This window comes from Nanorana parkeri, unplaced genomic scaffold (assembly GCF_000935625.1).
Source record: "Nanorana parkeri isolate BGI_ZX_2015 unplaced genomic scaffold, ASM93562v1 scaffold12, whole genome shotgun sequence".
Lineage (NCBI taxonomy): Eukaryota > Metazoa > Chordata > Amphibia > Anura > Dicroglossidae > Nanorana > Nanorana parkeri.
The window spans coordinates 3079546-3094672 of record NW_017306280.1 but is presented as its reverse complement, the minus strand read 5'-3'; the positions used below and the strand labels follow the sequence as shown (position 1 = coordinate 3094672).

Genomic DNA, 15127 nt, shown 5'->3' with positions numbered 1-15127 from the left:
CCCTTTTTCTCATCTCAGAAAGTTGGGAGGTATAGGAACTCTGCCCAGAAGCACTCACTCCCCAACTCTATCCAAAACTATAAAATAAAGTTTTGACTTTACATACATTTTAACCCAACCCGTCAGTTGTGGGTTACCACGGTTATAAAACCATAAATGTCCTTCACCATGCCAGAGGTAAGTATAAAATGTTACAATACTATGCAAAGCATCTCAAGCACAACACAAGAATAAAAGTCTAAATCAAGGATAGATAGATAGATATATAGATAGATAGATAGATAGATAGATAGATAGATAGATAGATAGATAGATAGATAGATAGATAGATAGATAGAGTTATGGTCAAAGAAAATTAGGACAGAAATGAAGTCGTAGCCCAAACTAATGGCGTTCAATTGGACTGTTTACATTCAAAACGCAACACCTGATTGGAGCAGAAGTGAAGCTGGTGGTTTTCATATTCTACTCCAGTATGTTTCCCAAATCAGGTCATCATGGATCACCAACAGTTCATATTTTCATAACCTTCACTTAGTAACTACCAAGATAATTATTTCACACTTTACTGAAGACTGGAATAACTGAGTTTTATATAATTATAGGATATGTCATATATATTTTACATTGCAAGCCATACAAATCATTATTGTCAGCAATTAGCAATAAATAAAAATTATGTACATTTTACAGACAGGTGCCAGGGTGATGCCACACAAGCATGATTGTGAAACTGTGGCACCAAACCACTTAAATGGTATAGTTATTTTTTGTATGCACTGTTCATAGGGTTTATTATGTAAAGGACTGCCGTATCACTGATTTCACAAATGGCAAGGTGTGTGGCTATGATACATTCGTTCTTAGCACAGGCTGGTGTTGCTATTTTTTGGTACAAGCCTCTTGGAACCAATGAACTAGCATGCATTGTGTAGCTGCCCAAAGTTTTATTCAGTAAAAAAATAATTTCCTACCCTAAAGCGTTCCTTAACTCTAAACCCTGCCCTAGCTGTAGTCTCAACACAGCTGGAGTGCCAAGGTTGCCTACCCCTGACCTAACCTAATACCTAAAATGAGCCCTTAACCTGACTCTTAACACTTAGCTCCCCCCATTCCTAACACTTAAGAGAGGCATTGAGACAACCTCCCACTGTAACACTTAAAGCTTTTTTTGTTTTGTTTTGAATACAGCGTGGAAGTGGTAGTTATGGTGGTTATTAGATGATGCTATTATGGTGGTTATTAGATGATGCTATTAGTATGAATTAGTATATAATTTCACATGCTATTGTAAAGATATCATGTTAATACTATCAAGATCATTTACTATGGTCACCATAACTGCATAGACAATTCTATATTGTGATGATGTGACTGATACACCTCCACAGAGGCCTTCCTATTCAGTCATTTGATGACCTTTGCTGGCCATCTGCTCTCCAGCAATGACATATATGAACTTGGAGAAAGCAAATTCTATGATATACAGGTGCTGACTTAGGGAGCTGAAAATGTAAACAATCAGTGGAGCTCAACAGAATCCTAACGGTTGACCACAACTCCTCCAATCTAACTTCCACAAGATAGAAAAGGTCACAGAGTCCAATCTCTATAGGAAATATCTAATTTATTAAAGCAAACATGGGGACCAAGCTTAAGGATGATGTCACACCAATGATACTGTCCCTGACCTGCATCAGGATCGCTATGCACAGCAAGTACTTAACTGTTTTCATATGTCTCGACGGGACAACTGAGTCATTGCTGGTGGATGATATTCGTCAATGTTTTAACTAGCACCAAATCAAGTGCTCCCTTATGTAGACAGCGAGAGAGCAAAGTTGGGTACAATGTCAGTATTTGCTCTGCATTACGATCCTATCACTAGTGTGCCATGGTCCTAAGGATACACGCGTTCTAGGGTTATGCCCTTCGTTATATGAGCATAGGTGCAAGATGTAGTGTCTCTGACAAACTTTGTGCATCCTTATACTCTGCCTGCAGGTTAGCTACAATAATCCATCCAGTGAAGGTGGCCTCCATTTATGTACACCCAACTTTGAAAGTCCTCCCATTACTGGATGTGCCTACACATTACAAAGTCCTCAAAAATTATATGAATGCAGTTTGTCAGCATCAGACCAGCATACAACATACATGTTTTGAATTTTACATTTAAAGCATGCACTTATCCCAGATCTTAGATATGTTGCTTTAGAATGTGGTTATATGTTCACTAAACTATAACACATATATTGTTCTATTCAGCCATGTGACTTATATTTTGGCTTCCATTGCCTCCTATAGCTGGGTATAATACTTACTTCATGGTCCTGTGTTAGCTATGCACTCCTTCCAGCAGTCATGTCTTGCATGACAAGACATGGTCGCCAGTCTAACTCTGATTCCAGTGCAGGATTAATGATGTTGGCATAAGGGTCGACGACTAGAGAAGCTTTGGTGGACCAGCCGTCACAACCCGGCAGGGAAGAAGAATGTTGGACCACGTAGTTACAAAAGCATTGCTGTGTGCTAGCCCACCTCCTATAAAAATGCTGACCTCTGTGTCACTAATGTGTTATGTAGTGATGTAGACATTCTTCTGTACAGAGAGCTATTTTTTTAAGATTAATGTGACTTTAAACTAAAACTACCTGACTATACTGCCTTTCCCTTCCCACCACCAGTCAATTTTTTTGGCCAAGGTGCCAGGGGGCAGCCCATCGTAATGGTGTGCCAGTAGGAATGTATGGCATGCAAGCTCCAGCACTACCAGATGGTGCTAAAGCTTTGCATTCAAGCAGATTGTTGGCATTGCATGCTTCTGCAGGCACGTGCATGCACCTCTACATACCTGTTCAAACTTGTTAGCAGCTTGTTTTTTTATGTTTTTGTTAAAGTGACAGAGTAGCATTAAGCTAGTACATATATGCAAGTTGTGATTGGAATCTGGAAATGGTAGACATGCTACTTCTCTTCTACTGCCCATAGTAAATAAATCTATACATAAAGTGCTTGTAGCTAAGGACAGTTTAAAGGTAGCAATTGCACATTAAACAATAACTTGCCTACTATAAATGCCATCAATGAGCAGCTATTTACTTTTGTAAGCCAGCATTCATGATAATTAAGCATCATGCCAATATGCTATTAGCTGGTAATAGGGATTCATGGTTTAGCTCACAAAACTGTTGCTATGTTGAGGAAAAGCATAATAAATATCTTACAAAGTTAAAAATACTGACACATTTATAGTTACTGGATATTTTAACGTTTACATACATCTCAAAATGTTCCTCCTTAGCACTAGTTGGCATGACAGGATATACATGAGTGCTTTGTTAGAAGCCACAATATTATTCTAAGATTTTCAGTAACCCATTGCCAAAAAATCATCATAGCTTCTATGTCTAAAGGTATTCATAGGCAATTTATATCCATCACTAGTCTGTGAAACAACCAGAATGTTTATTGGTGCCTTCAGATCCCAGCAGACAACGACAACCAACAGATTAAAGGACATTCACTTATTCAGCCAAATAGACAAAAATGTTCCTACTGGTTTCAAGGGCGTCCACTATTAATATAGGCATGCATGAGCTTATGATATAAGGTTGCCCATCTTTGGACAGTCTTGAAATGACCCTTTCATGATCAACAGATTTGCAAATTTTCAGCATCCATCCTACCCTTCGTTAATTTTAGTGGCCTTCAATTTTTTTTTTAGTTTTTGCTAGAGTGAAGAAAGGTTGAAACGTGTCAAACCCCCAGAAAAGTGTAATATACTGGAGCTTGCCAGTCCTTAGATTTGGTCCTTAGCTGTCACTACCATGCAAGTAGGGGGATTAGGTATTCGACGCTCCCAGAAATGTTTCATGTGATGAAGCTTGTTCAGTAAGCTTCTCTCTTCAAGAGGATGGAGACTGGCAGTGGGGGTGGTGGTAATGTTTTCTTTACAAGTAGTCTTCTTTTTGAAAAACTGTGAGCAAGGGTGTTTATGTTTTGGCCAGAACATTATTGTCCATGAGGAGATATTCCATTACTTCCTGTCCTGGTAAAGGTTAGAATATTGCTGTGAGTTGTATGTTCTTTTACTCTCTGTGAAATATGTTCTACAAATATTCCTTTGGAGAATCAACTAGGGGCTGATGACAAAGTCAACCAGGAGCTGTCACCATGGCAGGAAGTGGAGCTAAATCCCACCAATTGAGTACAAGCAGTAATAAAAACTACACTTGTAAACACTTAGCTCTGACTGGGTGCAAAAAATACAGTACATCATTGCTTTCTGTACTGTTATTGAATAAGGTTGTTGTTTCCCCCACACCACTCACGGACTTGCAAGAACAATTCATGAATCCTTCAGAGTTATTTATTTTTCCAAAAAAAGGATAATGTAACTTTGGCTTAAATCAATTCTGTATACAGTGTAATTATGTATACTATTTTGTATACAATGTAATTTCTTAAAGGTTTAGTTCACCCAGACATATACGAAGCTAGGGGGTCGACCCAGCCCACTTTTTTCCACCTATGAGTAAAATATCACCTGTAGATGGACCGACCCTTTAAATGTCAAGTTAAAAGCATGTAGCTATCTCAGCAAACACTTGATATGATTTGTTGCAATATGGCAGACATCATCTCTTAAAAGAAACAACTGCTCATTGGCAAATAATGGCAGCCTAATTGCGGAGAAGAGAAAGCCACTGTGCCACTTTGTCAGAACCGTTTAGAAGGAAGTAAACCAAATTAGAATATATACCGTGTGGCTTTCATTTTTTAAATATTGCAATATGTTATGGCTGGTTTCGGTTAAATCATTCCACTCTTCTCTTCATGCATTGATTGTCTGGATGATGACTTTGCAATCAAATGTTCCTTCTCTAGAATCAGACTGTCCAGCAGGTCCTCCTGTCTGTAATTGTGGTAGACTTTCAAGAATGCAAGGATGGAAATTCCCAGCCATGCAAGCCAGGCAGCCCAAAGACCAAACTAGAAGAAGAAAAACAATGTCCTTGTTGGTAATTGCTCAGGAGGTGAAAGTTAAAGTGTATCTAAACTCAAAAACAAGAATGTAATACACTGCACTTTTCCACTTCTCAGTAGTAGTAGAGTTTGCCCAAGCTCACTGAAAACTCCCACTCCAATTCAATCAGCTGTTAAAAGGCGCATTTCCTGCCGCACAGCTATGGGGTAGGAAAAGGGGCAGGGAATGCCCCCACCGCAATTGCAGCCATTTATTGGGTCAGGAGGAGGGGGTTCACACCGAGCCCAGCCTCCTTTCTGATCCTCAGATATGGTGGTTGCATTCGTTTAATTTTTTCAGGCTAAGCACATTTTCAGCAAGTACTGAAAATACCTGTTGGTCCTTGTAAATTCCTGTGAGCTGAACTGATATTTTAAACAATGATATCTTTCTTTCAAAGCTATCTATACTACGAATTATCCCCCTCCTCCATGTAATGGAAATAAAGAGAAGAAGACATGTTGGTAGTTATGTACTAGTGTGAAAACCATGGCTTCCTCTGAAGACACAGTACAGTGAGTGAGTGTTGTCACCTTAGGGTAGGAATTCTGTTATTGGCAGCATCACGAGGTGAAAATATAGTTCAGTCACTACATCTAATGTTATATATTAAATATAAATAATTAGGGATGCACCGATACTGGGCATTTCCACGAGCACTCATACTCCTGAAAATGGCCCAATACTAAGGGCCGATACCAGCGCTTTAAATATTTAAACTGAAGCCGGTGCTGTAAACAGGTGCCACGGTTCACAGGAAGGCTGCCGAGGTCCCAAGCCTGCTTACAGTACCGGTCACACATCTCCTCCTTCCTGAAACTACGCCGCCTGCACCCACCTGCAAGACCAACTGGACCCCTGGTGAAACCCCGCACAGTTACCTGAAACCCCGCACAGCATCATGAGACCCGCACAGCCCACTAAGACCCTGCACAGCCACCTGAGACCATGCAGAGCCCTCTTAAAACCCTGCACAGCCTCCTTAGACCCTTCACAGCCCTCCTAAAACCATGCACAGCCCTCCTAAAACCCTGCACAGCCTCCTGAGACCCTGCACAGCCCTCCTAAAACCCTGCACAACAACAAAAAACTGACAGGGGTTTTAACCTGTTCTATTCTATTGAAAACTAAAAAGAAACATTTTTGTTATACATAAACTTGAATGACCTCGGGGTCTCTGCAGAGGTTAGTAAAGTAATCTTAAAATTATACAAGCAAAAAAATGAGAGTCAATGATGAAATAATCTATAGCACATTTGTACAAAACGGTGTGGACACAAAAGCTACAAAGAATGCCTCAGATTTCTTTGTGCGTTTGCTGAGGGAGTCATTTGTACTTCTGCATATGATCATACTCTACAATCAGGTCACACTGCAATATCAATTGCATGTTTTAACTTAAATTGATACTGTTGGTTGGCCTGGGTCATGGTTGAGGTAAGCTCAGTGTATTAGTTATTTGGAATACTGCATATACATTTGATTTGTGATTCTTGCCCACATTATTATTAAACACAATGGGGGAATTTATCAAAGCAATTGTGACAGTTTTAGCCTCTTAGATAATTTTTTTTATGTGCAAATCTGTCTTTTAACATGTGCCCCTGTTTTGATCTGAGCTTGCACTACTTTTCCAACTGCACATGTTTTGCACCTGTTTTGACCATAGCTTGCACTACTTTTTCAATTGCACATTTTTTTGCATGGTTTTTGCACCTGTTTTCATCTGCGCTTGTTCTGCAGCTGTCTGAAACTGGAGCATCACCTAACAAAACAATCGCACCTTAAGAAGTCCCCGTGACCACTTCTTCAAGATGCGTCAGTTAAGCTTTTTGCCTGGAGTTACAAGTCTTCTTTCCTGGAGTCTATTAAACCTCATTTATGAACAACATTACACTAGCATCATAAATCTGGCACAAAGGGCATCAAATATATTCCGTGCAAGTTCAAACACTCGCAATTGCTATGGTAAATTCCCCCCAATGCTGTTGGGTAGGATACGACTGAATGTAAAAAGCAGCCTTGGCATATTACGCATGCTAGGTTTCATTTGTATATCTGATGAAATTTGAAAGTCATCTTGAAAGTCGTTTCAGAAGATACCACTGCAAGGTAATACTCTCAAAAGGCAACTTTGCAAATCTATGAATGGAGTCCTTAGAAAATCAATGGCGCGTCTTTTATACCAGCTATTTGCATTTAAATTGGGTAAATGAGATGGGGTTTTCTAGAACATGATGCTTTCACAAGGTCAGAATCCTTGTCAATCAATCCTATAACAATATTTTACTATCCTATAGGTGTCATAGTGAAATTTCATAGATTTGTACATTGGAGTGCAGAACTACAGGGCGAAAATATGTATTCTAATGAAGGATTATAAAAAGTACATCTGGCTGCAAACTGGCTACAGAACTAAAATGCAGGTACCTATCTTTAAATATCTTCTAAAGTGTACCGAGATCCTCAAACCCTGTGATCTATAATACAACAATTCTGGCACTCAGAGCCCCATTTATTAAGTAGCAGTGTGGTCTTATCATGGCCATATTGTTGCTTTGATAAGAAAAAAATGGCATACATTTAAAAAGCACAGCGGTGGAGGAGAGCCTTGTCACATGACCTGTCAAACTCAATTATGAAGTTCTGGTGGCAGCATTATGCATAGAGGAGTGTGTGGGGCACCACAGGTCCCAAACCATGACCCTCATTTCATGAATGGCTCCTAAAATACAGGTGTGGACTATTCAATGTGGTGTCCAGTGGAGAGCAGATATTGGTTTCCACTATTAGTAAGCCCCTGAGTGCTAAAGAGTTGGCCTGTTGCATGCAGTAGTAGGAGCGGCCTGCTTTAAACAGTGCTAGGAACATATTAGATTATATTAGCTCTCCTTAGGAAGCTTAAGAAGATGTTTAAATTCTTAAGCCAGTTTAGAACAATTTTACTACTGACAGCTGTACTATAGCTACACTCAAGTAACATTTCAGTAATGGGTGGAGTGTGCTGGGCTACGTTATCTGATGACAGCTTTTAGTTCATGGGGATCGCAGTGTTGAGATTTCCCTGCCACGACGTATACCCAGCATTGAGTTTGTGGTGCTCTTGCCTAACTTTGGGGTTTTTGCTGCTACTGGTTGCTTTGTAGTATAAAAATCTAAACCCATTAGGCAGATCGGACTGCCTCATAAGGGTCGCAGCAGATGTGCATGTTCAGGAGGTCAGCTGTGGAAGCCTCATCTCTGTATTCCCTGAGACACTTAAGAGCCTCGGGACTTACATTTTCAGCATCTACAACAACCTGAAATCAGTTTTGCTTGGACTGGTCTGGTAAATATAAACATGATTGACTTTGTTCTGTTTCAATGTATGCCCTATATGTGTATTTGGAAAGACATAGAAAGGAAGATCACATGCTTAATTCAAACAATTACAAACCTTTTAATAACCACTTACCTGGGCAATGGCAAACTGGTCGTAGAAAGAGGAATTTTCTACATTAAGTTCAAGGTTTCTGTCCTGGAGTTCTTCACAGCTTTGGAAAGTTACAAAACATATTAGCAGATATGCCAGAAAGTAAATTATACCAGAAAGCTATTTGAAAAGAGCCAAAAACAAATTGAGTAGAGCAGTTATCCTTTCCATGCAATTGGTGGCCATCTTTATTTGCCATTTGCTAGAGTGAACTGGTTTGCCTAAAAGTGTATGTATTGCCAATATACTTTTTTTTTAGTTTTGAACAAAATGTGGAAGGTTGGGACCCCTCTTAGGTATTTATTGCTGTCAGAGTCACTGCTGGGGAGATTCACCTTCTCTACTGAACATTGTCCCCAAGATAGACAGACAGCAGAAATGACAAAATTTTACAACTGTCAATAGAATGAAGGAAGCAAAAATCTTCCGTTGAAGACACTTGCTTCCTTGTCTCACTTTGCAGAAATGTCTTCTTACTTTCTGCTCAATCTCCAGGACAGGAAATGACAATCTCCCCATTGCAATACAGACAACATAAAATAACTTACAGGGGTCGTAACTCTTGGCTATACACACACCTTAGTAGCCAGCTTCCCTTTTGCTGCTTATATAGTTCTCCTATGTGCCACTCCGCTGCCCTGTTCATCTGCAAGAGTAAAATACTGGCTATGTTTGGGTACAGGAGAGCATGTGGCTTTCTACCTTGCTTCCCATGCAATTGGCAGGACTGACGGCTCTCCCTACTAAACACAAAAGACATATCAGTTTCATGTTCAGTCTTTTTTGGGGACTCAGCCACACAAAAACTTAGCATTCTTATAGGCTTGAGAAAGGGAGACCCGTCCCTGCCTGAAACACATTGCCATTGCCAAGGCTACCACTCACATACCTGGAAAACACATAAAAAATGCATGCAAATGCCCTGGAATGCACTGAAAGCCCATTTTAGGCTAAAAAAATATATATATATTACAAAAACAGCTCGGAACGCGTCAAAAATGCGGCAAAACACACTGCACTGCATGTGCAGAAACTCATGCAGATCTAGTCTGCATTTGGTGTGAACAAGCCCTAAAAGCAGACCTCATTGGTGGAGCAGTCCAGAGAAAGAGGAAGGAATAGCCAGGCATCGACATGTTTGGTTTACTTGTTGTCATAAACACATTTAATAAGTGCTGGCAGTTTAGCAAGGGCGGGGGGAAGGTCTGCCTCAAAATGGTCACCAGGGGTAGCCACACTTCAACCATCTAGTTTTTGTTAAAACCATTGCCAAATGTTCTCCCACAGTTTAGCTGCAAGAGCTCCCTGGAAGGCACTGGTGAAGTAGCCTGTTTCCGTCACAGTCTTGCAATGCCTCATGGGATTTGTAGTTCCACAACAGCCGTAGAACCAGAGTTTGAAAACCCCTGAATTACAGACTATCATGAGCGATACATGGAGGCTTCTGTTCTTTCTCTGCTTCTCAAAACCAATAATTGCTTGGCATTCATGCTGACCTCCTGGTACTGACCCCCAGAAAAAGAATGGAGATCAAGGCTTCTGACTTATTTGTCCAACCTTCCATGATATTCTGGGTTGATAATACAAACTATTGAAGGCAGAGGTTCCACATAGCCAGTGAACTCAGAAGAAAGTCAGAAATGGCAGCTCCTGTATTTCTCCCCTGACAAGTTTACTTCAAGTTGATTCCAATCACATTCATGTCCACAAAAACATGAAGAAGGCCGAAGACTCTCTGTGTTATAAATCTCCCATTTTTAAAACCATCTACATAAAAGGACAGCCATAAATCTTTTCCACCAACCTGTTGGGCATACTTCCTTTCTCCGTAATTGCGTCGCACCACATGTTAAAGCCAACGCTTACGATGGTGCTGGCAATAAAGATAACGAAAACCACAAAGGAGCTGATCAGCAGATTTAGGAAGGCATAAAAGAAAGAGCTGCAATAAAAAAAAAGAAAGGCAATGTAACTCACGGGAAACGCAAAGAACACCATAAGCAGACGCTCCAAACACCATCCAGCCAGCACAGAGAAGGAATAAGTGCTCTCCTAAGACATCTGCTTTAATTAATAACACCAAGGAGAGACGGGAGGACTTGAGATTACTCTGCCCGGACCTCATTATCCTTGTCACTTAAATACCTTAATTTTTTAATATAATGAGATTCTGCATCATAAATCTTAATCCGTCTCCTAACCATGTCTGCCATTGCTCAATCACAAACAGGTAGCAGGCACAATTCAGAGCCTACAGTGATTGAAGTACACAGCTGTCCTATGTGTTTGTCTTCAAAGTTGTAATAGAAGACTATAAAAAAAGGACTTAATGTGGTACTAAAGGCGCAAACAAATACGTAATATATTGCAGTTTTTCAGTCCTTAAAGGAGAACTATGGGGTCAGTGCTTTTCCCCATAGTTCTCCTAAGGGTAACGGGAGGACACAAACTAGCATCCTCCTGTCACCCAAAGCTCAGTATACCGCGAGCTACAGCTCGCGGTATACGGAGACGCCACAGCCGGGATGGATCCTGACAATACTGTCTGGATCCACCCAGCTGCGTGAGTGACAGCTGGTTCTGCCTATCTAAAGGCAGAGCCAGCTGTACCCACCCCCTCCCTGTCCATTCCGCCTGTCAGCGCTGGAGGATCGGACATGGGAGGGGGGGAATCCCTGCAGGGAGCCGTGAGTGACAGTCACGGTTCTCTGCAGGCACAGGATCGAGAAGTGAGCAAGCGGTGGTATGTGTTCGCTCACTTCCTGATCTATTGAGCCAATGTGTGACAGTTTCATTGTCACACGTCGGCTCGAACTATAAGGCTGAGTGATTTACACTAGCCTACAGCCCACCTACACAGGCACTTATGCAGACACAGCTAACAATGAAGGTTTTTCATAAACACTGTCCTGTACACACACCGATTGACGTGTGTTGGGTCAACTGTTCCCAGGCCCATGATGCTGACAGATACCTGAAATGCCATAAACCATGAGCCCCAATGTTCAGGACATACATTTCCCGGACCTCATTATCCTTGTCACTTAAATACCTTAATTTTTTAATATAATGAGATTCTGCATCATAAATCTTAATCCGTCTCCTAACCATGTCTGCCATTGCTCAATCACAAACAGGTAGCAGGCACAATTCAGAGCCTACAGTGATTGAAGTACACAGCTGTCCTATGTGTTTGTCTTCAAAGTTGTAATAGAAGACTATAAAAAAAGGACTTAATGTGGTACTAAAGGCGCAAACAAATACGTAATATATTGCAGTTTTTCAGTCCTTAAAGGAGAACTATGGGGTCAGTGCTTTTCCCCATAGTTCTCCTAAGGGTAACGGGAGGACACAAACTAGCATCCTCCTGTCACCCAAAGCTCAGTATACCGCGAGCTACAGCTCGCGGTATACGGAGACGCCACAGCCGGGATGGATCCTGACAATACTGTCTGGATCCACCCAGCTGCGTGAGTGACAGCTGGTTCTGCCTATCTAAAGGCAGAGCCAGCTGTACCCACCCCCTCCCTGTCCATTCCGCCTGTCAGCGCTGGAGGATCGGACATGGGAGGGGGGGAATCCCTGCAGGGAGCCGTGAGTGACAGTCACGGTTCTCTGCAGGCACAGGATCGAGAAGTGAGCAAGCGGTGGTATGTGTTCGCTCACTTCCTGATCTATTGAGCCAATGTGTGACAGTTTCATTGTCACACGTCGGCTCGAACTATAAGGCTGAGTGATTTACACTAGCCTACAGCCCACCTACACAGGCACTTATGCAGACACAGCTAACAATGAAGGTTTTTCATAAACACTGTCCTGTACACACACCGATTGACGTGTGTTGGGTCAACTGTTCCCAGGCCCATGATGCTGACAGATACCTGAAATGCCATAAACCATGAGCCCCAATGTTCAGGACATACATTATGCATGAGCTTGGGGTGGTGTCTGATGACCTATTTTTTGAGTGGAAAGACTTCCTCAATGAAAGGACCATAAGTGGAGGTTCACACTTGTCAATGGCACCGTGTGTCTTTAGTGTCACTTGGATCTGGTGCTGCTGGAGTGTAGAGGGGCCCTTGATGGCATACATTTGGGCAAATACAAAGTACAATGATAATCTGCAATGTGCTTTAATACAAAAAAATCCCATTTCAGCTTACTGTAATCAGACCTGTGAAAGAGAACCAGTAATCACACACTGTGTTACCGCACACTGTTCTTGGCCTTATTGGCAGCTTTACTGTTTATACTATCAATAGGCCTCCAAGTACAAGTTCCTCTTGGCTGGATTCATGCCATAACTGTACAAACATAAGAAAATATTTGACATACAGTATACTGTATACATAACGCTGAGAGAGAGGAGAGGTAGAAGTGAGAGAGAGAAAAGAGGTAGAAGAGAAGAGGGGGGTAAAAGAGAGAGAGAGAGAAGTGGCAGAATATAGAGATAGAAAGAAGAGCGAGAGAAGAGGTAGAAGAGGGAGAGAGAGGAAGAAGAGGGGTGTAAAGGAGAGAGAGGAGGTAGACTATAGGGATGGAAATAAGAGCGAGAGAGAGAGAGAGAGAGAGAGAGAGAAGAGGTAGAAGAGAATAGGGGTAAAAGAGAGAGAGAGAGAGAAGAGGTAGAATATAGGGATAGAAATAGGAGCGAGAAAGAGAAGTAGAAAAGAGAGAGAAGAGGTAGATGGGTAGATGGGGGTGGGGGGGTTTAAGAGAAATAGAATATAGGGATAGAAAGGAGAGAGAGAGAGAGAGAGAGAGAGAGAGAAGAGGTAGGATACAAAGAGAAGAGGTGGAATACAGAAAGATGGGGGAGAAGAGAGAAAAGAAGTAGAATAGAGAGAAGAGGTAGAAGAGAGAAAGAAGAAGTAGAAGACAGAGAAAAGCAGTCAAAGAGAGAGATATGGTAGAAAAAAAGAGAAGAGGCAGAAGAGAGAGATAAGGTAGAAGAAAGAGAGATAAGCGATAGAAAAAAGAAAAATAAGAGGTAGAAGAGAAAGAGAGAGAAGAGCCAGAAGAGAGAGAGAGAGAGAGAAAAGGTAGGAAAGAGGAACAAGAGAGAAAAGAGATAGAAGAAAGATGCGAGAGAAGAGGCAGAAAAAAGACAGAAGGGGGAGAGCAAGAAGAGAGTGAAAGTAAAACAGAGAGAGTAGAAAAGAGAGAGAGGCGCAAGAGGTAGGGGAGAGAGTGAAAGATAGATACATGAAAAAGAAAGGAAGAAGAGGGGGGATGAAAGGTGGACAGAAATTAGAAATTTGTTAAAAAGAGACAGAAGGGAGAGGGGGACAGAGACAATGGAGAGAGGAAGAAAAGAGAGAATAAAGAAAGACAGGAGAGAAAGAGAAGTGATGGTGGAGGAGAGAGAGAAGAGCGCTGTCTATGGTGCTGAACCAGCCACCCATCAGCCGCTGGCAGTCTCTGTCCGCCCCCCCCCCGCCATACACCGGCACACATTGCAGCCCCTCCACACAGGTACTCACTCGTCGTGGCCCTTGCAGAGGAGGAAGAGGGACCTCCAGGCCTGCACAGCGGAGACCAGCAGAGACAGAACCCCGGTGAAGACACTGAACCTGCAGGCGGACTCCGGCCCCCATTCATCCACAGTGAAGTGTTCCCTCTCCAGGGAGATGTTCCCGCTCAGCCACACGCCCTCGGTGAAGAGCAGACATTTGCCGTGGAAATCAACGCTGTTCTCGGACAGGGGCACCACGGCGATGAAGCTGAAGAGGAAGGCCAGGAAAAAGAGGATGCATTGGGCGAAGAGGAAATTATTCAGCGCCATGTTCCAGCTGGGAGGGCTCCGTATGGAGGATGCGCACAGACGGGGGAGAGGAGAGAGCAGCGTCATCAGTCCTTCATCCTGAGCTCAGCTCCTCTGTGCCGGGAGATACATGGGGATCCCCATCCTTCCTTCATCGTTCAAGGATGAAGATAACACTGTACACTCTATACAGGGGAATAATACATGACATATATGGGGATAACACTAGATGCCCTGTGCAGGGGTCATACTACATGCCATGTATGGGGATAGCACTACATGCCCGTTGCAGGGGTCATACTACATGCCATGTATGGGGATAGCACTACATGCCCTGTGCAGGGGTCATACTACATGCCATGTATGGGGATAGCACTACATGCCCTGTAGAGGGGTGATACTACATGCCATGTATGGGGATAACACTACGTGCCCTGTACAGGTATCATACTACATGTCGTGTATGGAGTTAACACTACATGCCCTGTACAGGGGTCATACTACATGCCATGTATGGGGATAACACTGCATGCCCTGTGTGGGGCTCACACTAGAGGCCTCTGTATGTGGGTAACACTAGATACCCTGTATTGGAGTCACATTGGATGCCCACATGGAAGTCACACTAGAGATTCTATATGAGGATTTCACAAGGTATAAATAGTAGGGATGCACCGATACCAGATTTTCGGTATTGAGTACCGATATATATTTTTTCAGTACTTGCCGATACCGGACGTTCCATTAAGGAAGCCGGCTCCATGCTCCCTCATGACGAGGAGCATGAAGCCGGCTTCCCGGCCAATCAGAAAGCTGGGCAGCAATAAATAGTATTCTATACATACTTTGTAGTGTCCTGTAT

At 42.3% G+C, this 15127-nt stretch overlaps 1 protein-coding gene across 1 annotated transcript; it reads right to left on the bottom strand.

Moving 5' to 3' along the window:
• Positions 1-4593: 4593 nt before the first annotated feature.
• On the bottom strand, positions 4594-14318 carry TMEM179 (transmembrane protein 179). The gene is made up of 4 exons (XM_018556414.1): positions 13985-14318; positions 10306-10443; positions 8484-8562; positions 4594-4995 (listed from the first exon to the last, which is right to left on the bottom strand). Exons 1-4 carry the CDS (start codon positions 14284-14286, stop codon positions 4816-4818), a joined length of 699 nt encoding a protein of 232 aa, XP_018411916.1. The 5' UTR covers positions 14287-14318; the 3' UTR covers positions 4594-4815.
• Between the last annotated feature and the right edge of the window lie 809 nt (positions 14319-15127).